Below are 16,103 nucleotides of genomic sequence, written 5' to 3' on the forward strand. Positions count from 1 at the left end.
CCAACTCCTATGGCCATGACAATGACCATAGGAATGTGCAAGACAGCATAAACAGATTTTGGACCAGGCTAGCTTTTCATCACCTGGCCCCTGATACTCAGCTTAACTCATAAGTAATGCTCCCCATTCAAGGCAGATTAATCTATTCAGCTTCACATATCATCATACCCACTCTCTTTGTTCTGTAAACATTTCTAATCTCACTTAAAATGGCATTCAAGAATACAATACAACAATAACATGAACACAGATAGTATTTTGGGGGGTTGGGGCTCTCCTTGAGTCACACCCCCAGCCTGTGGCCCCACCCTTACAGTAAAGGGTCATGCCCCCTGTAGCCCCACCCCTCAGAGTAAAGGGTCAATGGTCATGTGGATCTGGTCTCTGTTCCGCCTGCTCCCATTGGAGGAGTGGAGGTAGGGCTCCTCCTTCTGACATAGGACGTGACGCGTCAGGATCTTTCGGAAGGTGTTCCTGAAGTCCTGGATGCGGTATGCGTAGATAACAGGGTTGACGGCTGAGTTAGCATGTGACAGCATGATGGCTATGTACATGACGGGGGGCGGCTTGTACAGGTCCTTGTAGAACAGGGTCAGGCAGTTGAGGATGTGCACGGGCAGCCAGCAGATGGCAAACAGCCCCACGATGATGGACAGAGACTTGGCAGCACGGATCTCGCGCTGCAGCAGCCCGTGATGGTGGCTGTCCCCATTGCTGCTCACCGAGCACTTGAGTTCAATCTGGCGCATCTGCATGCGGGCCACGGTGAAGATCTTCACATAGATGCCTAGCATGATTAGCAGAGGAGGCAGGACACAGCCGAAGAAATTGAAGTAGACCATGTAGTGCATGTCCACCACACTCTCAAACAGGCAGATAAGCTTGCAGCTGCTCAGGAAGTCCCCTGCACTGCCCAGATCGTCCACCAGGGGTGGGGTGGTGGTACTGGCATTGTCCCCCAAAGACCTGCCATTCGTCAGACTGCTGGAGACATTCTGATGGCAGGAAGTCACCTTCAGGTTCCAACCCAGGAATGGGATGAGGCCGATGACAAAAGACAGGCTCCATAAAATGGCGATGATTCGTCTGGCCCTCGTACCCGTCACCAGCTCCTTGTACCTGGATAAGAGGATGAGGGAAGACGAAAAGATGCTGGTTAATATCCATGGGGGTAATAAATGGGTCTTAAAAATATTTTCCCTAAGAGTTGTGACTGAGTGCCCTTAAAGGCCACAGTGGCCCTCTATCAAGTATTATGGCACTTATGCTGCACATCTTTTCATGATTAAAATAACGTAATAATGAGTTATTACAGAAAGACAATGGGGCAATAGAGAAGCAAATATGCTGTCCTTAAAGTTCTTCCAACTGAACATTAAATTAGGGCCTGTGACAGGAGTAATATATAATTTCCATCTTATTACCTAAAGCAGGGTACCAACAGATAACGAGACATCATTCCAACAGACTTCTGGATCGTTCCACCAATTAGGCGCCTTTTGAGTAGTGTAACTTGGTAAAAAAAAAAAACATGTTTTCCCATCTCAAGAGGTTAAATACAAAAATTACTATAGTAAGTGCCTATTAAGTGCCAAATAAAGTAACATGGTTGACCGTAACAGGGTTGACGATTTCATCGTAAATCAGTTATAAATCCCCTTGTGACAGGGGGAGTGGGGAAATGCAAGCTTCACAAAAAAATTGAAATTGTGAAAACATTTCTAGCCTGTCTATCTATGGGTAGCAGGGTTGCCGTGTTATGCTTGACCCAAAAAGAAAAGGGCCAGAACCAGCTCACCTGCTTTAACACTATGATTTGACTATTAGATGTTCAATGTTTCTTTTAAATAATACAACAACAACAACAACAAAAATTTCACCATATTAAAACGAGAGTTCAGTTCACGTAACAGGGTTGACCTTAAAACAAGGGACAGTTTTCATTTTTATGAATCACTAATCACATGAAATAAATAATAATCTTCAGAAATGACTTTGTCAAAGCACAAAATAACTAGGGCTTTACAATGATGGTGTAAACTTGGGAGACATTTTGGGGTTTAGTGGGTTAAATGCTGAATTTTGGCACTTTAGCAAGTCTTTATTCATACAAGAAAATCTGATTGATTGAACTTTCCATGTGGTCTATACTAAAGGGAACTTAATTTAATATAACAGGCTTTTAAAATTAAATATTTGTGCACAATTTCTACTTAAAATAAAAGGCACTCATTTCGTGGAACGACCCTTCTATTGATGAGGTCTGGGTGAGAATGCCATTGGGCTCCATGTGCTCTGTTCCAATATCCATAGCATTGGCTACCACTTATTAAGGAATGTGTTGTATAGGGAATGCATTCTAAGTGGTATGTTAGTATTGATATTGGAACGTTACGTAATCTATGATCGAATCAATGTACGAATTTGCCTAAGAGCAAAAAAGCTGACTCTGCTGCAGCGAATGGTGATATTGCACAAAGAATGATAATTTGGCAATTTGTGATGTGTTGAGCAAGTAAGAAGTTACGTATGTATTGGCTAACTGTTGCGCCGCATTTCACTGAGCACATCTGCACATTGACTCAGAGACAGGCATGTGATAGGAAAACCGTCACAGGAACCAAAAATCTCCAATACGTTGTATCAAACTCAAAAAAATTGAAAATAACTGAAAGCATAGCATCACTTAATAAACCCGACATTATATATTCTGTAGTCGGACCATTCTAGTTGTAGTGAAGGAGGAGCAATGCTTTTTGCTTTATTTTTTGGGGCGGCAGGCAGGTAGCTTAGTGGTTAAGAGCGTTGTGCCAGTAACCGAAAGGTTGCTGGTTCTAATCCCTGAGCTGACTAGGTGAAAAATCTGTCGATGTGCCCTTGAGCAAGGCACTTAACCCTAATTGCTCCTGTAAGTCGCTCTGGATAAGAGCGTCTGCTAAATGACGCAAATGTAAATGACATTATGAATTAATTAAACAGGCCTGGCCACGCTTCTGGCTGCTGCACTCACAGAGACAGTTCGGCATGGACACATTTTTACATTTTAGTCATTTAGCAGACGCTCTTATCCAGAGCGACTTACAGTTAGTGCATACATTATTTTTTTATTTTTCATACTGGCCCCCCGTGGGAATCGAACCCACAACCCTGGCGTTGCAAACGCCATGCTCTACCAGCTGAGCTACATCCCTGCCGGCCATTCCCTCCCCTAGACGACGCTGGGCCAATTGTGCGCCGCCCCATGGGTCTCCCGGTCGCGGCCGGCTACGACAGAGCCTGGATTCGAACCAGGATCTCTAGTGGCACAGCTAGCACTGCGATGCAGTGCCTTAGACCACTGCGCCACACAGCATAAAATAATGTGACCAGCAAAACAAAAAAAACACTGTTTACATAACTTATGGTAGCCTAACACCATTATCACACTATCACCAATAGCGACAACAACAGCGTCACATCAAAGGTGACAGGCTCATGGTGCTGAATGGACAGTGACCGTAGGCTAATACCCGTGCACTCCATGGCACTGAAGGAGAGACAGTTTTGGTCAAACACCTGATAAGACAGGTGGCAGTCACACACAGCATCAAATAATGTTAAAGAATAAGCATCCCATTCACTCCAGTAGGCCCCATGAAATCATAATACAAAAGCACAACCATTTCATTTCCAAAATGAAACGAACAAACCAGTTATTATTTCCCATTGCAAATATATTTGATCACGTTCATCACACTAACCGGTGATCTAAAGTTTAAACGCAATAATGTTTCACAGTCATTATTTTCAAAGAGATAGCTAAACAGCAACCAAACTGCAACAAAACAGTATCACTCACCAGATGATGATCATTTGTAAGCAACATTTTAAAGAGTTTGAAAGTTAACCATCCTGTATGAACACAAACTGTATTGTAACACGCCCACAATGTGGTTTTCGCTGCATAACATTTAGAAGTTGTCCCTTTTCCGGTTTAGAAAAAGTGACTGCTAAATGCTAACTCCCATTCGTATAAACTGGTAGAATAGCTAGCATACATAAATCAATGGTGTTAGTCAAAGTAGTTTTTAACTGTCATGCAATTGATTGATGACGATGACATGAACATGTATTGGGGTTGACATCCATACAAGCATTATACTCTGGTTTTTACCTCAACATATTGTGAAATACACATATAAATAATAGCCTAAATGTAGGCTAATTTTACTGGGGGGCAATGAGGAGATTCGGGATAGAGATGCATGTGTGAAAATGGTGCAGTCTTTTACCTTCATGCTATCTTGGCTGAGCACCTATGTCAAGCACTGGGAAACAGACTCCAACATCTCAGAAGAGGTAAGGTCTTGTCTTTTCGTTTAGCCAGTTTCTTGTAATTAGCTGGAAGGCTATAGAGATTAGCCCTGAATCAATACGAGTGGTGCGCTGCAGACCAATTTATTGGATGCGTATTGACAGCTTCCCGATGCGCAAGAAGTATGAATGCTCTGACTTCTGCTGAGGCCGCATCGCAGTACATGCTGTACGGCCACTGCAGACTTCAGATTGACAATGCATAGCCAAGCGTTGGAAAACTACTGCTTGACCCACTGATTATTTTCTTTTGCGCTCTCAGTAGTGAAATGTCTAGGCCCGTTACTTTTTTTAAACGGTCCCACCCATTGCAAGTCAAAATGTGATTGGTTCATTCCACTGTCACTCCAAAATTCTGCTCTAATACAGTCGAACGGCAGAGGTTTTCTGTCGCGCTTCTGAAAGCTTAGCCAATGGCTGGCTGAGCTAGTTAGATTTTTCTACCCAGAGATCACCAAAGAAAATCCTGATTGGATATTTTTTTATCTTCAGAAAAAATCTCTTTCCAACACAAACTGAAGAGATGAAATCAGAAGATCATTACAATTACTGTAAAGATTAAATAGAAATTAAAACGAAATGTAATTCAAAAATATATACACTACCAGTCAAAAGTTTGGACACACCTACTCATTCAAGTGTTTTTCTTTATTTGTACTATTTTTTACATTGTAGAATAATAGTGAAGACATCAAAACTATGAAATAACACCCATGGAATCTTGTAGTAACCAAAAAAGTGTAAACAAATCAAAATATATTTTACATTTTAGATTCTTCAAATAGCCACCCTTTGCCTTGATGACAGCTTTGCAGACTCTTAGCATTCTCTCAACCAGCTTCATGAGGTAGTCACCTGGAATGCATTTCAATTAACAGGTGTGCCTTCTTAAAAGTTCATTTGTGTAATTGATTTCCTTCTTAATGTGTTTGAGCCAATCAGTTGTGTTGAGACAAGGTAGGGGTGGTATACAGAAGATAGCCCTATTTGGTAAAAGACCAAGTCCATATTATGGCAAGAACAGCTCAAATAAGCAAAGAGAAAGACAGTCCATCATTACTTTAAGACATGAAGGTCAGTCAATCCGGAAAATGTCAAGAACATTGAAAGTTTCTTCAAGTGCAGTCGCAAAAACCATCAAGCGCTATGATGAATCTGGCTCTCATGAGGACCGCCACAGGAATGGAAGACCCAGAGTTACCTCTGTTGCAGAGGATAAGTTCATTAGAGTGACCAGCCTCAGAAATTGCAGGCCAAAGAAATGCTTCACATAGTGAATCAGGCCTTCATGGTCGAATTGCTGCAAAGAAACCACTACTAAAGGACACCAATAAGAAGAAGAGACTTGCTTGGGCCAAGAAACACGAGCAATGGACATTAGACCGGTGGAAATGTGTCCTTTGGACTGGAGTCCAAATTGGAGATTTTTGGTTCAAACCGCCGTGTCTTTGTGAGACGCGATGTGGGTGAACGGATGATCTCCGCATGTGTAGTTCCCACCGTAAAGCATGGAGGAGGAGGTGTTATGGTGTGGGGGTGCTTTGCTGGTGACACAGTCTGTGATTTATTTAGAATTCAAGGCACACTGAACCAGCATGGCTACCACAGCATTCTGCAGCGATACGCCATCCCATCTGGTTTGTGCTTAGTGGGACTATCATTTGTTTTTCAACAGGACAATGACCAAAAACACACCTCCAGGCTGTGTAAGGACTATTTGAAGGAGAGTGATGGAGTGCTGCATCAGATGACCTGGCCTTCACAATCACCCGACCTCAACCCAATTGAGATGGTTTGGGATGAGTTGGACTGCAGAGTGAAGGAAAAGCAGCCAACAAGTGCTCAGCATATGTGGGGACTCACAGACAGTGTCACCAGCAAAGCACCCCCACACCATCACACCTCCTCCTCCATGCTTCACGGTGGGAACCACACATGCGGAGATCATCCGTTCACCGACTCTGCGTCTCACAAAGACATGGTGGTTGGAACCAAAAATCTCAAATTTGGACTCATCGGACCAAAGGACAGATTTCCACCGGTTTAATGTCCATTGCTCGTGTTTCTTGGCCCAAGCAAGTCTCTTCTTCTTATTGGTGTCCTTTAGTAGTGGTTTCTTTGCCCCAAATCGACCATGAAGGCTTGATTCACGCAGTCTCCTCTGAACAGTTGATGTTGAGATGTGTCTGTTACTTGAACTCTATAAAGCATTTATTTGGGCTGCAATCTGAGGAGCAGTTAACTCTAATGAATTTATCCTCTGCAGCAGAAGTAACTCTGGGTCTTCCTTTCCTGTGGCGATCTTCATGAGAGCCAGTTTCATCATAGCGCTTGATGGTTTTTGCGACTGCACTTGAAGAAACTTTCACATTTTCCATATTGACTGACCTTCATGTCTTAAAGTAATAACGGACTGTCGTTTCTCTTTGCTTATTTGAGCTGTTCTTGCCATAATATGGACTTGGTCTTTTACCAAATAGGGCTATCTTCTGTATACCACCCCTACCTTGTGTCACATTCATTGTGTAAAGGATTGGACCAAGGTGCAGCGTGGTATGCGTACATGTTTAATATTATAATAAACACTTGACAAAATAACAAAAGCAACTGAACGTGAAGTTCTAAAGGCTAGCAGCAAACAGAAACAAAATCCCACAACTAAAGGTAGGCAAAATGGCCTAAGTATGATCCCCAATCAGAGACAACGATCGACAGCTGCATCTGATTGGGAACCACACCCGGCCAACATAGAAATAGAATAAACTAGATTCTATCCCAATCACACCCTGACCTAACCATACAGAGAATACAGGTGATCTCTAAGGTCAGGGCGTGACAGTACCCCTCCCCAAAGGTGCGGACTCTGGCCGCAAAAACCTGACTCAAAAGGGGAGATCCGGGTGAGCATCTAGCCTCGGTGGCGGCTCCGGCTTCGGACGCAGTACACTCCTCTCCTTTCCTGCCTCCCCTTTGCACACCCGGTCCGGTCTGGAACCCGGCGCGATGCTTCCCCTCTCAGTCCTCCCACGATGCACCAAGCCATTTCTGGACTCTGGTGTGGGAGGCCCCGATCCTGGAGAGGGGTTGACGTCTGGTTCCGGCTCGGACCCCGGTGGAGCAGATGGCTCCGGCATGGAGGAAGAGTAGATGACCGGACCCGGACTAGGCACCGGTGAAGTGGACTGCCCCGGCTCTGGTAGGGAGCAGATAACCGGAGCTGGACTAGGCACCGGTGGAGCGGACTGCTCTGGCACTGGAGTGAAGCAGCTGACCGGAGCTGGACTAGGCACCACTGTTTTGGTGCGAGGAGCAGGTACGGGCCGTACAGGACTGGAGACACGCACCACTGGTTTGGTGCGAGGAGCAGGAACGGGCCTTACCAGGCTAGGGACACGCACCACTGGTTTGGTGCAAGGAGCAGGTACGGGGCGCACCGGGCTGGCGACACGCACCACTGGTTTGGTGCGAGGAGCAGGAACGGGCCATACCATGCTGGGGACACGCACCCCTGGTTTGGTGCGAAGAGCATGTACGGGCCATATAGGACTGGAGACACGCACCACTGGTTTGGTGCGAGGAGCAGGTACGGGGCGCACTGGGCTGGCGACACGCACCACTGGTTTGGTGCGAGGAGCAGGTACGGACCGTACAGGACTGGAGACACGCACCACTGGTTTGGTGCGAGGAGCAGGTACGGGCCGTACAGGCTGAACGCTCATTTTAGCCCGGCAAGAGCGGGGCGCGGGCACCAAGCGCACCGGGCTGTGAATGCGCACTGGAGATACAGGCACCCTGTTATGCTGTGATACGCACTGTATGGTCCCACGCTCCTTAACGCGAGTGCGGGGAGTTGGCTCTACTCTGAAACCTGGCTCTGCCAGCCTCTGCTCTAAGGACTGCATTCTCTTTTGCTGTAGGGTTAACTCCTCTCTCAGCTCTTCCTGTTTGCCTAGCCAGCTCCTCTCTCCGTGCATCCACTGACTACTCCTCCCTGTGGGCCTCCTGCAGCGCCTCCCTCTGAAGGGAGCTCTCCTGCTCTCTCTTAGCTAACAGCCCCCTTAAGGTAGTTATCTCCTCTCTCAGAGTGCTGAGATGCATGTCTTGGAGGGCCTCTATAATCGCGGCCTCCTCTTCCTCCACAGTCAGCCCTTTCAGGGCCTCCTTCTGCTCCGTGTGGCCCCCAAAAAATGTTCTTGGGGCTGCCTCTCGTGCTTCCTTCGCGGTAGGCACCGTCGCCGTCGCCGTTGATCCTCTCCTGCCTGGGCTTCTTCCTTCGCCCAGGGTCCTTTACCGGCTAATATCTCCTCCCATGTTCAAAATGTCTTCCCCACCTGTGTCCAGGGTGTCTTCTCCTCCTGGCCACGCTGCTTGGTCCGTTGGTGGTGGGATCTTCTGTCACGTTCATCGTGTAAAGGATTGGACCAAGGTGCAGCGTGGTATGCGTACATGTTTAATATTATAATAAACACTTGACAAAATAACAAAAGCAACTGAACGTGAAGTTCTAAAGGCTAGCAGCAAACAGAAACAAGATCCCACAACTAAAGGTAGGCAAAATGGCTGCCTAAGTATGATCCCCAATCAGAGACAACGATCGACAGCTGCCTCTGATTGGGAACCACACCCGGCCAACATAGATCTATACATGCTAGATCCCACACATTGAATAAACACCACAAAGAATATACACACCCTGACTCAACATGTAAGCGTCCCCTGAGTCAGGGCGTGACACCTAATTTAATTTTAAACAAGAAATATATTTAGTGTAGAGAATCATTGTACCATATAAACTGCTGTGAAATATATTTTCAATAACCAAAAATATTGTATTTTTAGCTTTTTGAAGCTGGTGTACAAAACCGAAAGTAAAAGATGCAAAAACGAAACGTAAGAACGGGAATCATAAAAATAGCGCACATAGAACATATCTACCGCTTCTTAGACTTGCTTTCAATGAGAAGGACAGATCTATAACTCACATTTCTAGGTGAATTTGGTTGGGTCATCCAAAAAGTTTACATTTCTATCACGCAATCTGTAACGCTTCAGAGATACAGATTGAATAGAACCCTAACACTGAGTTCTCAAGCCAAACCATTAATTGATATAGCAAATATAGTGTAGATAGAGGATAATCAAATCAAAGTTTATTGGTTGTGTACACAGTTTAATCATGAACATTTGTTTGTCAATGTGACTTCACTTTGCTCTGATTATAGCATGTAAAAATTACATATAATGTCATCATAGTTGAATCACTAGCCATGATAAGCATGTAAACGATATTTTCGCATGATATTTCCTCTAGGACGACAAACACAGTTGAAGTCGGAAGTTTACATACACTTAGGTTGGAGTCATTAAAACTAGTTTTTCAACCACTCCACAAATGTCTTGTTAACGAACTATAGTTTTGGCAAGTCGGTTAGGACATTTACTTTGTGCATGACACAAATAATTATTCCAACAATTGTTTACAGACAGATTATTTAACTTATAATTCACTGTATCACAATTCCAGTGGGTCAGAAGTTTACATACACTAAGTTGACTGTGCCTTTAAACAGCTTGGAAAATTCCAGAAAATGATGTCATGGCTTTAGAAGATTCTGATAGGCTAATTGACATCATTTGAGTCAATTGGGGGTGTACCTGTGGATGTATTTGAAGGCCTACCTTCAAACTCAGTGCCTCTTTGCTTGACATCATGGGAAAATCAAAAGAAATCAGCCAAGACCTCAGAAGAAAAGCTGTAGACCTCCACAAGTCTGGTTCATCCTTGGGAGCAATTTCTAAATGCCTGAAGGTACCACGTTCATCTGTACAAACAATAGTACGCAAGTATAAACAACATGGGACCACGCAGCCGTCATACCGCTCAGGAAGGAGAAGCGTTCTGTCTCCTAGAGATGAACGTACTTTGGTGCGAAAAGTGCAAATCAATCCCAGAACAACAGCAAAGGACCTTGTGAAGATGCTGGAGGAAACAGGTACAAAAGTATCTATATCCACAGTAAAACCAGTCCTATATCAACATAACCTGAAAGGCCGCTCAGCAAGGAAGAAGCCACTGCTCCAAAACCGCCATAAAAAAGCCAGACTACGGTTTGCAGCTGCACATGGGGACAAAGATCGTACTTTTTGGAGAAATGTCCTCTGGTCTGATGAAACAAAAATAGATCTGTTTGGCCATAATGACCATCGTTATATTTGGAGGAAAAAGGGGGAACTTGCAAGCCGAAGAACACCATCCCAACCGTGAAGCACGGGGGTGGCAGCATCATGCTGCTTTGCTGCAGGAGGGACTGGTGCACTTCAGGATGTGGAAAATGATGTGGATATATTGAAGCAACATCTCAAGACATCAGTCAGGAAGCTAAAGCTTGGTCGCAAATGGGTCTTCCAAATGGACAATGACCCCAAGCATACTTCCAGAGTTGTGGCAAAATGCCTTAACGACAACAAAGTCAAGGTATTGGACTGGCCATCACAAAGCCCTGATCTCAATCCTATAGAAAATATGTGGGCAGAACTGAAAAAGCGTGAGCGAGCAAGGAGGCCTACAAACTCTGTCAGGAGGAATGGGCCAAAATACATTGTGGGAAGCTTGTGGAAGGCTACCCGAAACATTTGACCCAAGTTAAACAATTTAAAGGCAATGCTACCAAATACTAGTTGAGTGTATGTAAACTTCTGACCCACTGGGAATGTGATGAAATAAATAAAAGCTGAAATAAATCATTCTCTCTACTATTATTCTGACATTTCACATTCTTAAAATAAAGTGGTGATCCTAACTGACCTAAAACAGGGAATTTTTACTAGGATTAAATGTCAGGAATTGTGAAAAACTGAGTTTAAATGTATTTGGCTAAGGTGTATGTAAACTTCCGACTTCAACTGTATCAACTACTATTAAATTAGACAGAATAATAATCTACGTACACTCTGGTAAGGCATATGATATTTCTATACAGACTAATAGCTAAGTGCAAAGGAGAAAATTACTTTTTGGTTTTATTCAAAAAGATGAAGTGGTCGTTCTCTGCTGCAAATGTTTTTCCCTTCCCTCCTCATGAAACAGCTGCTTTTTCAATTTGCCAGTAAAATTTCACATAAGTTAAGTTTCACAGGCAGCAGTAGCTCATTTGACAGGTTAACCGTGGCTTTCAATCATTACCTACAGTATTAGTACTGTAGCCCCTCAGACGCCAGGGCCTCAAAACAGATGACTGGGACTTTTATAATGCAGCAGTAAGTTATTAATAATTGGTCCCTGGGTTCTACCTCTCTCCCTATTTCTCAATTTCCTCATCACTCTCTCCCTCAGTGAAGGATGCTGTGGCTGTGCCCCCAGTGCCATCAATAATCCACAGACAGCCATGACCATGTTTAGGGACCTGAAGTGATGGGCCCTAAGGCTATAGGGTGGACACATGCATCACTCCTTCCTCCCTCTTCTTCTCTTACCATCCATACATTTCTCTCTCTCTCCTCTTAGTCCTCTAACCTGTAAGTCAAGACCAGGTTCCAGACAGTGACTAATATCTGGTGGTGGACAGCTCTCTCTCACTCTATCTGTCTCTCTCACTCTCTCTGTCTCGCTCTCTGTCTGTCTCCCTCACATGCTCCCTCTTTCTCTCTCTCCCTCTCACACGCTCTGCCTTTCTGTCTCCCTCTCTCTCCTTCTCTGTCTCTTTCTCCTACTCTCGCTCATTCTCTTTCTCTTTCTCTCTCCTACTCTCTCTGTCTCGCTTTCCCTCTGTCTCGCTTTCCCTCCTACTTCTCTTCCGATCTCATTCTCTCTCTCTCTGATGGGGCTGGGACATTCCTCTCTGTGAGGGCCAGTGAATGAGTGGCTAAGCAGATTAGTTCTGGCATGACGACAGCACGCTAGTATCTCTCTCTCTCTCTCTCTCTCTCTCTCTCTCTCTCTCTCTCTCTCTCTCTCTCTCTCTCTCTCTCTCTCTCTCTCTCTCTCTATGTCTCCCTTTCTTCTGTCCTTCTCTCCCCACACATCCCTTTTCTAACCCCACTATTCCTGGGCTTCCGCCTGGGGCACATTGCAGCCCACAAACCTCTGCCAGGCTAGTACACAGAGTCAATAGTCACACAGCACATCCGCTTAAACACCACAGAGATGTCCACAGTATAGCCTCAAACACAGAGATGTCCACAGTATAGCCTCAAACACAGAGATGTCCACAGTATAGCCTCAAACACAGAGATGTCCACAGTATAGCCTCAAACACAGAGATGTCCACAGTATAGCCTCAAACACAGAGATGTCCACAGTATAGCCTCAAACACAGAGATGTCCACAGTATAGCCTCAAACACAGAGATGTCCACAGTATAGCCTCAAGGGGAACATGTGTTTATCTTTGCCCCAGTGGCAACCTCATTGTATTTAGCCTTAGTCTACACTTTGATTATGCAAATCAAATATCACTTTGATTATGCAAATATCCTGCCCTCACATGGCATAGCACCAGCAGTTCTTAGAGATCCGCTCAAGAGATCTGAGAGTATGATATCTCTACGTGAGATGTGTGATATTATCTGTAGCCACAGGCCAAACTAGTACAGTCATACCAGGATTTAGAGGCTTGGATTCATGGCGATGAGGTGCCACACGTTGTGAACACAAGTGAGCACATTCTGCTGTCACTATGGATGAGAGTAGGCCTAGCAGTAAGACTATCACGTGGAATCTGGTCTAGTGAATGGAATTATCATCAACACTTTAATGCAACCCAGAGCCATACCGTGAATGTACTGCTTGGATGGAAACTATGAATAATGCTGGTGTGTGTGAGACTTGGCTTTAGGGTTTTGTACAAACAAAATGTGTGAATTTCCTTCAGTAGTTTTGCAGTGTGATAGATAAAGGTGGTGAGGAGTGGTTTCTTCTTACTATTTACTATTTGTTGCATCATATCTCTATCTGTTATGTGTGATGACATAAATGTAGTAAGAAAGACCTGTTGCCTGAAACAACTACAAAAGCCAAAATGACAAACATTATTCAGACAGCCTGATGGTGTTTGGGGCTCAATAGTGACAAGTCCACAGACTTAGTTTGGCAATGCCATCCTTCTGAAAAAAGCCTCTGACAGTTTAGTCTCATTAGCAGCATAGAGGAAAGCAGCTTTTCAAGGACACAACACTGGTTCTTTCCGAGCATAGAGAAAGATGTGGGGCCTGAGAACATGAACTGAAGTGACTGTTAGTGAGAGACAGCTAGGTGAAGAAAGCCCTGGCAGGTTTCTTACCTCTTGGAACATGGATAGCCAGAGGTTATGCTATTGGATCTTTCCCTTCAAACAGTATGGTGTGTGTGAAAGAAAATACAGAAATAGTTTGATGTCTCTTTCTGGGAAACATGAAAAGGAAACAAAGGCCCTAAAACGTGTGTGTGTGTGTGTTGTCAGAGAGTGCAGAACAGAGCTCCATCTCTCATGGTTTGAAGCATTTGAGTCTGCCTTTTCACTTCCACCAGAGCCAGCTGTGAAAACACTCTGATCTGAGGGAACCACAGTCCCACAAGACTAAGGCCCTGCTGGCCGAACACAGACACACACGCACAGTCACACACGCACAAACAGACACACAAACTAAAGAAATGGCTAGAGAAGAGTAATTTGAGCTGACCATACACTGTTCTCATTACCACGTGTGTGATGTGTGTCTGGGGTAAAGGGGCAAACCATAAAAAATAAAATGATGTTTAAATCCGGCTGGATTTCTAAAAAGGAATGTTGTTATCTTACTATAATATGCATTTGCTGGCATTGAGCAGCAACATTTCTGTATAAGATGATGATATGTCATTTTATTACCATCCCTCCTGAGGAATAGTCTATCTGACTCTTCACCCATAAAGGGAATAATGGGAATTACATACTGGGAAGGACATGGTAAAGAATGCTGTTACTTTCCTGGTAAAATATGACTGATTGAGGACATTCTTGGGAAACATCTGTAAATGGAAAAGCAGCAGTTTGCCTTCAAGGGCAGGTTGCACAATATATTTCCACAAATCTAACAACGTAGATTGATGATATTTCATCTAAACGGTCTTTATGCAAAAGTTTATAAAATAAACATTTACACTTCTATTTTCGCAATTTAAATTACATTTATCAAAAACGAATTTACCAACAATAAATTGTGGTTTTGTCGTCAACAAAGGAACAGCCTGGTGGTGGCGGCAGTGCACTGTTTACCGGCATGCATGTTTGGTCGAAATGCAAGAAGATGGTTAGAAAGTCCGTCCTCTTCGGGCAGACTGGGTCAGGGAAAACCCTGGCGTTTCAGTCATATGCGGGGCTCACTTTATCCCAAATTATTACGATGGCTACCAACAGTGGAGTCAACATGAATCTGAGGCTAAAAACAGGTTCTGTGTACTGACCACAGATGTTACAGCACGTCGGCGGGCAGCTTTGGTGATGATGGAGTTGAATCTGGTAAATTGGTACTAAAGTGCCCAAAGAGTTTTGTCATGTTATGTTGCTTGTAGATGATAAAAAACAAAGCTAGCCAGCTATCTAAGTGCACCGGGCCATGCAAAAGAACTGGCACACTCACACCACACAGATCTAGCATGGTGTTTGGGGATGGAATAAGCTAGCTAGCTAGCAAGCAAGCTACAACAACTCCATCAACAGAATGCTGAATGTTTTGCAGAAATGAATGGTCAAATACCGATAAATGTCATTGTTTATTTCAAGGTATGTCTTTATTTTTGCTGAACTGCCTGATCTTTATTGGCCGATATAACTTGCAGGATATCATGGTAGCTAATGTTTGTGTTAGCCATTATACCTCAATTTACTTCTAGTAGTAGCACTCAGGTTAGCATATGGCTAGCTATAGCTACCATTGGCCAGTTTGGCTATAGATGTTCAATGTCTACTATGATGGTAAAGGTTTATCTTGATTTTGTGTAACAGTACGAGAAATGCTGATGTGCTGAACTGCTAATAAGTTATGTGTTTCAAGGCTGCTAGTGGTTAGCTAGTAGGGGTAAGCCAGCAGGGGTGTAAAAGGGGCTATGCTAAAAGCCTGCTAGCTGTATAAGTGTTATTTTTTTGTTGCTGATACAGAATGAAGACATCACAGGATATGGTCAGAAAAGAAGTTGGCCAAAATATTTTTTCAAAAACAATAGGATGACTCGGTATATGATGTGGGTCTTTACCTTCTTATGTGGACAGTGGCCTCACTACTGCTCGTGTAGTGCTGCTCTTTACGTCACTTTTCAGACCGCTTTTCCAACATGACTTCGGTCAAATTCTGATAAAATATAAATGTATCCCAAAATACATATGTAAAGTTATATGTCGAATTGGGACTTTTAGTTGGAATGATGAAACAAATCAGAATGTTTAACAGCAACCTAATTATGCAATCTTCCCTTTAAGTAAGACTTTTCTATTTATAATAACTTTTAAAAAAATGTTATATAATAAACCCGCTAAATGTAATAACTTGCCGGTAAATGTAATAAAATGTTGAACGGTAAACGTAATAACTTTTTGCTGCTAAATGTAATAAGTTATTACATTAATTGGTGGTTATTACATTAACTGGTGAGTAACAACTTTTTTCATGAATAATGTAATAACGTCAACCAATCATGTAATAACATACCAAAATAAAATAAAAAATTTACTACTTCGCTCAATTTGATGCACATACACCACCCACTGGCAATTACAACACAAACAAACTCATGCACAT

The 16,103-nt window shown here is 43.6% G+C and overlaps 1 protein-coding gene across 1 annotated transcript in view; it reads right to left on the reverse strand.

The window, feature by feature from the left end:
- Window positions 1-347: 347 nt before the first annotated feature.
- LOC311142717 (adenosine receptor A2b-like) overlaps window positions 348-16,103 on the reverse strand; it is a gene marked incomplete at both ends in the record, with an annotated part of 28,679 nt that continues 12,923 nt past the window's right edge. The window contains one exon of the mRNA XM_084178375.1: window positions 348-1,119. Within this exon, the coding sequence (XP_084034501.1) occupies window positions 348-1,119 (772 nt within the window). The remainder of the gene's footprint in view (window positions 1,120-16,103) is intronic.

Source organism: Coregonus lavaretus (assembly GCF_964263955.1).
Source record: "Coregonus lavaretus genome assembly, chromosome: 15".
NCBI lineage: Eukaryota > Metazoa > Chordata > Actinopteri > Salmoniformes > Salmonidae > Coregonus > Coregonus lavaretus.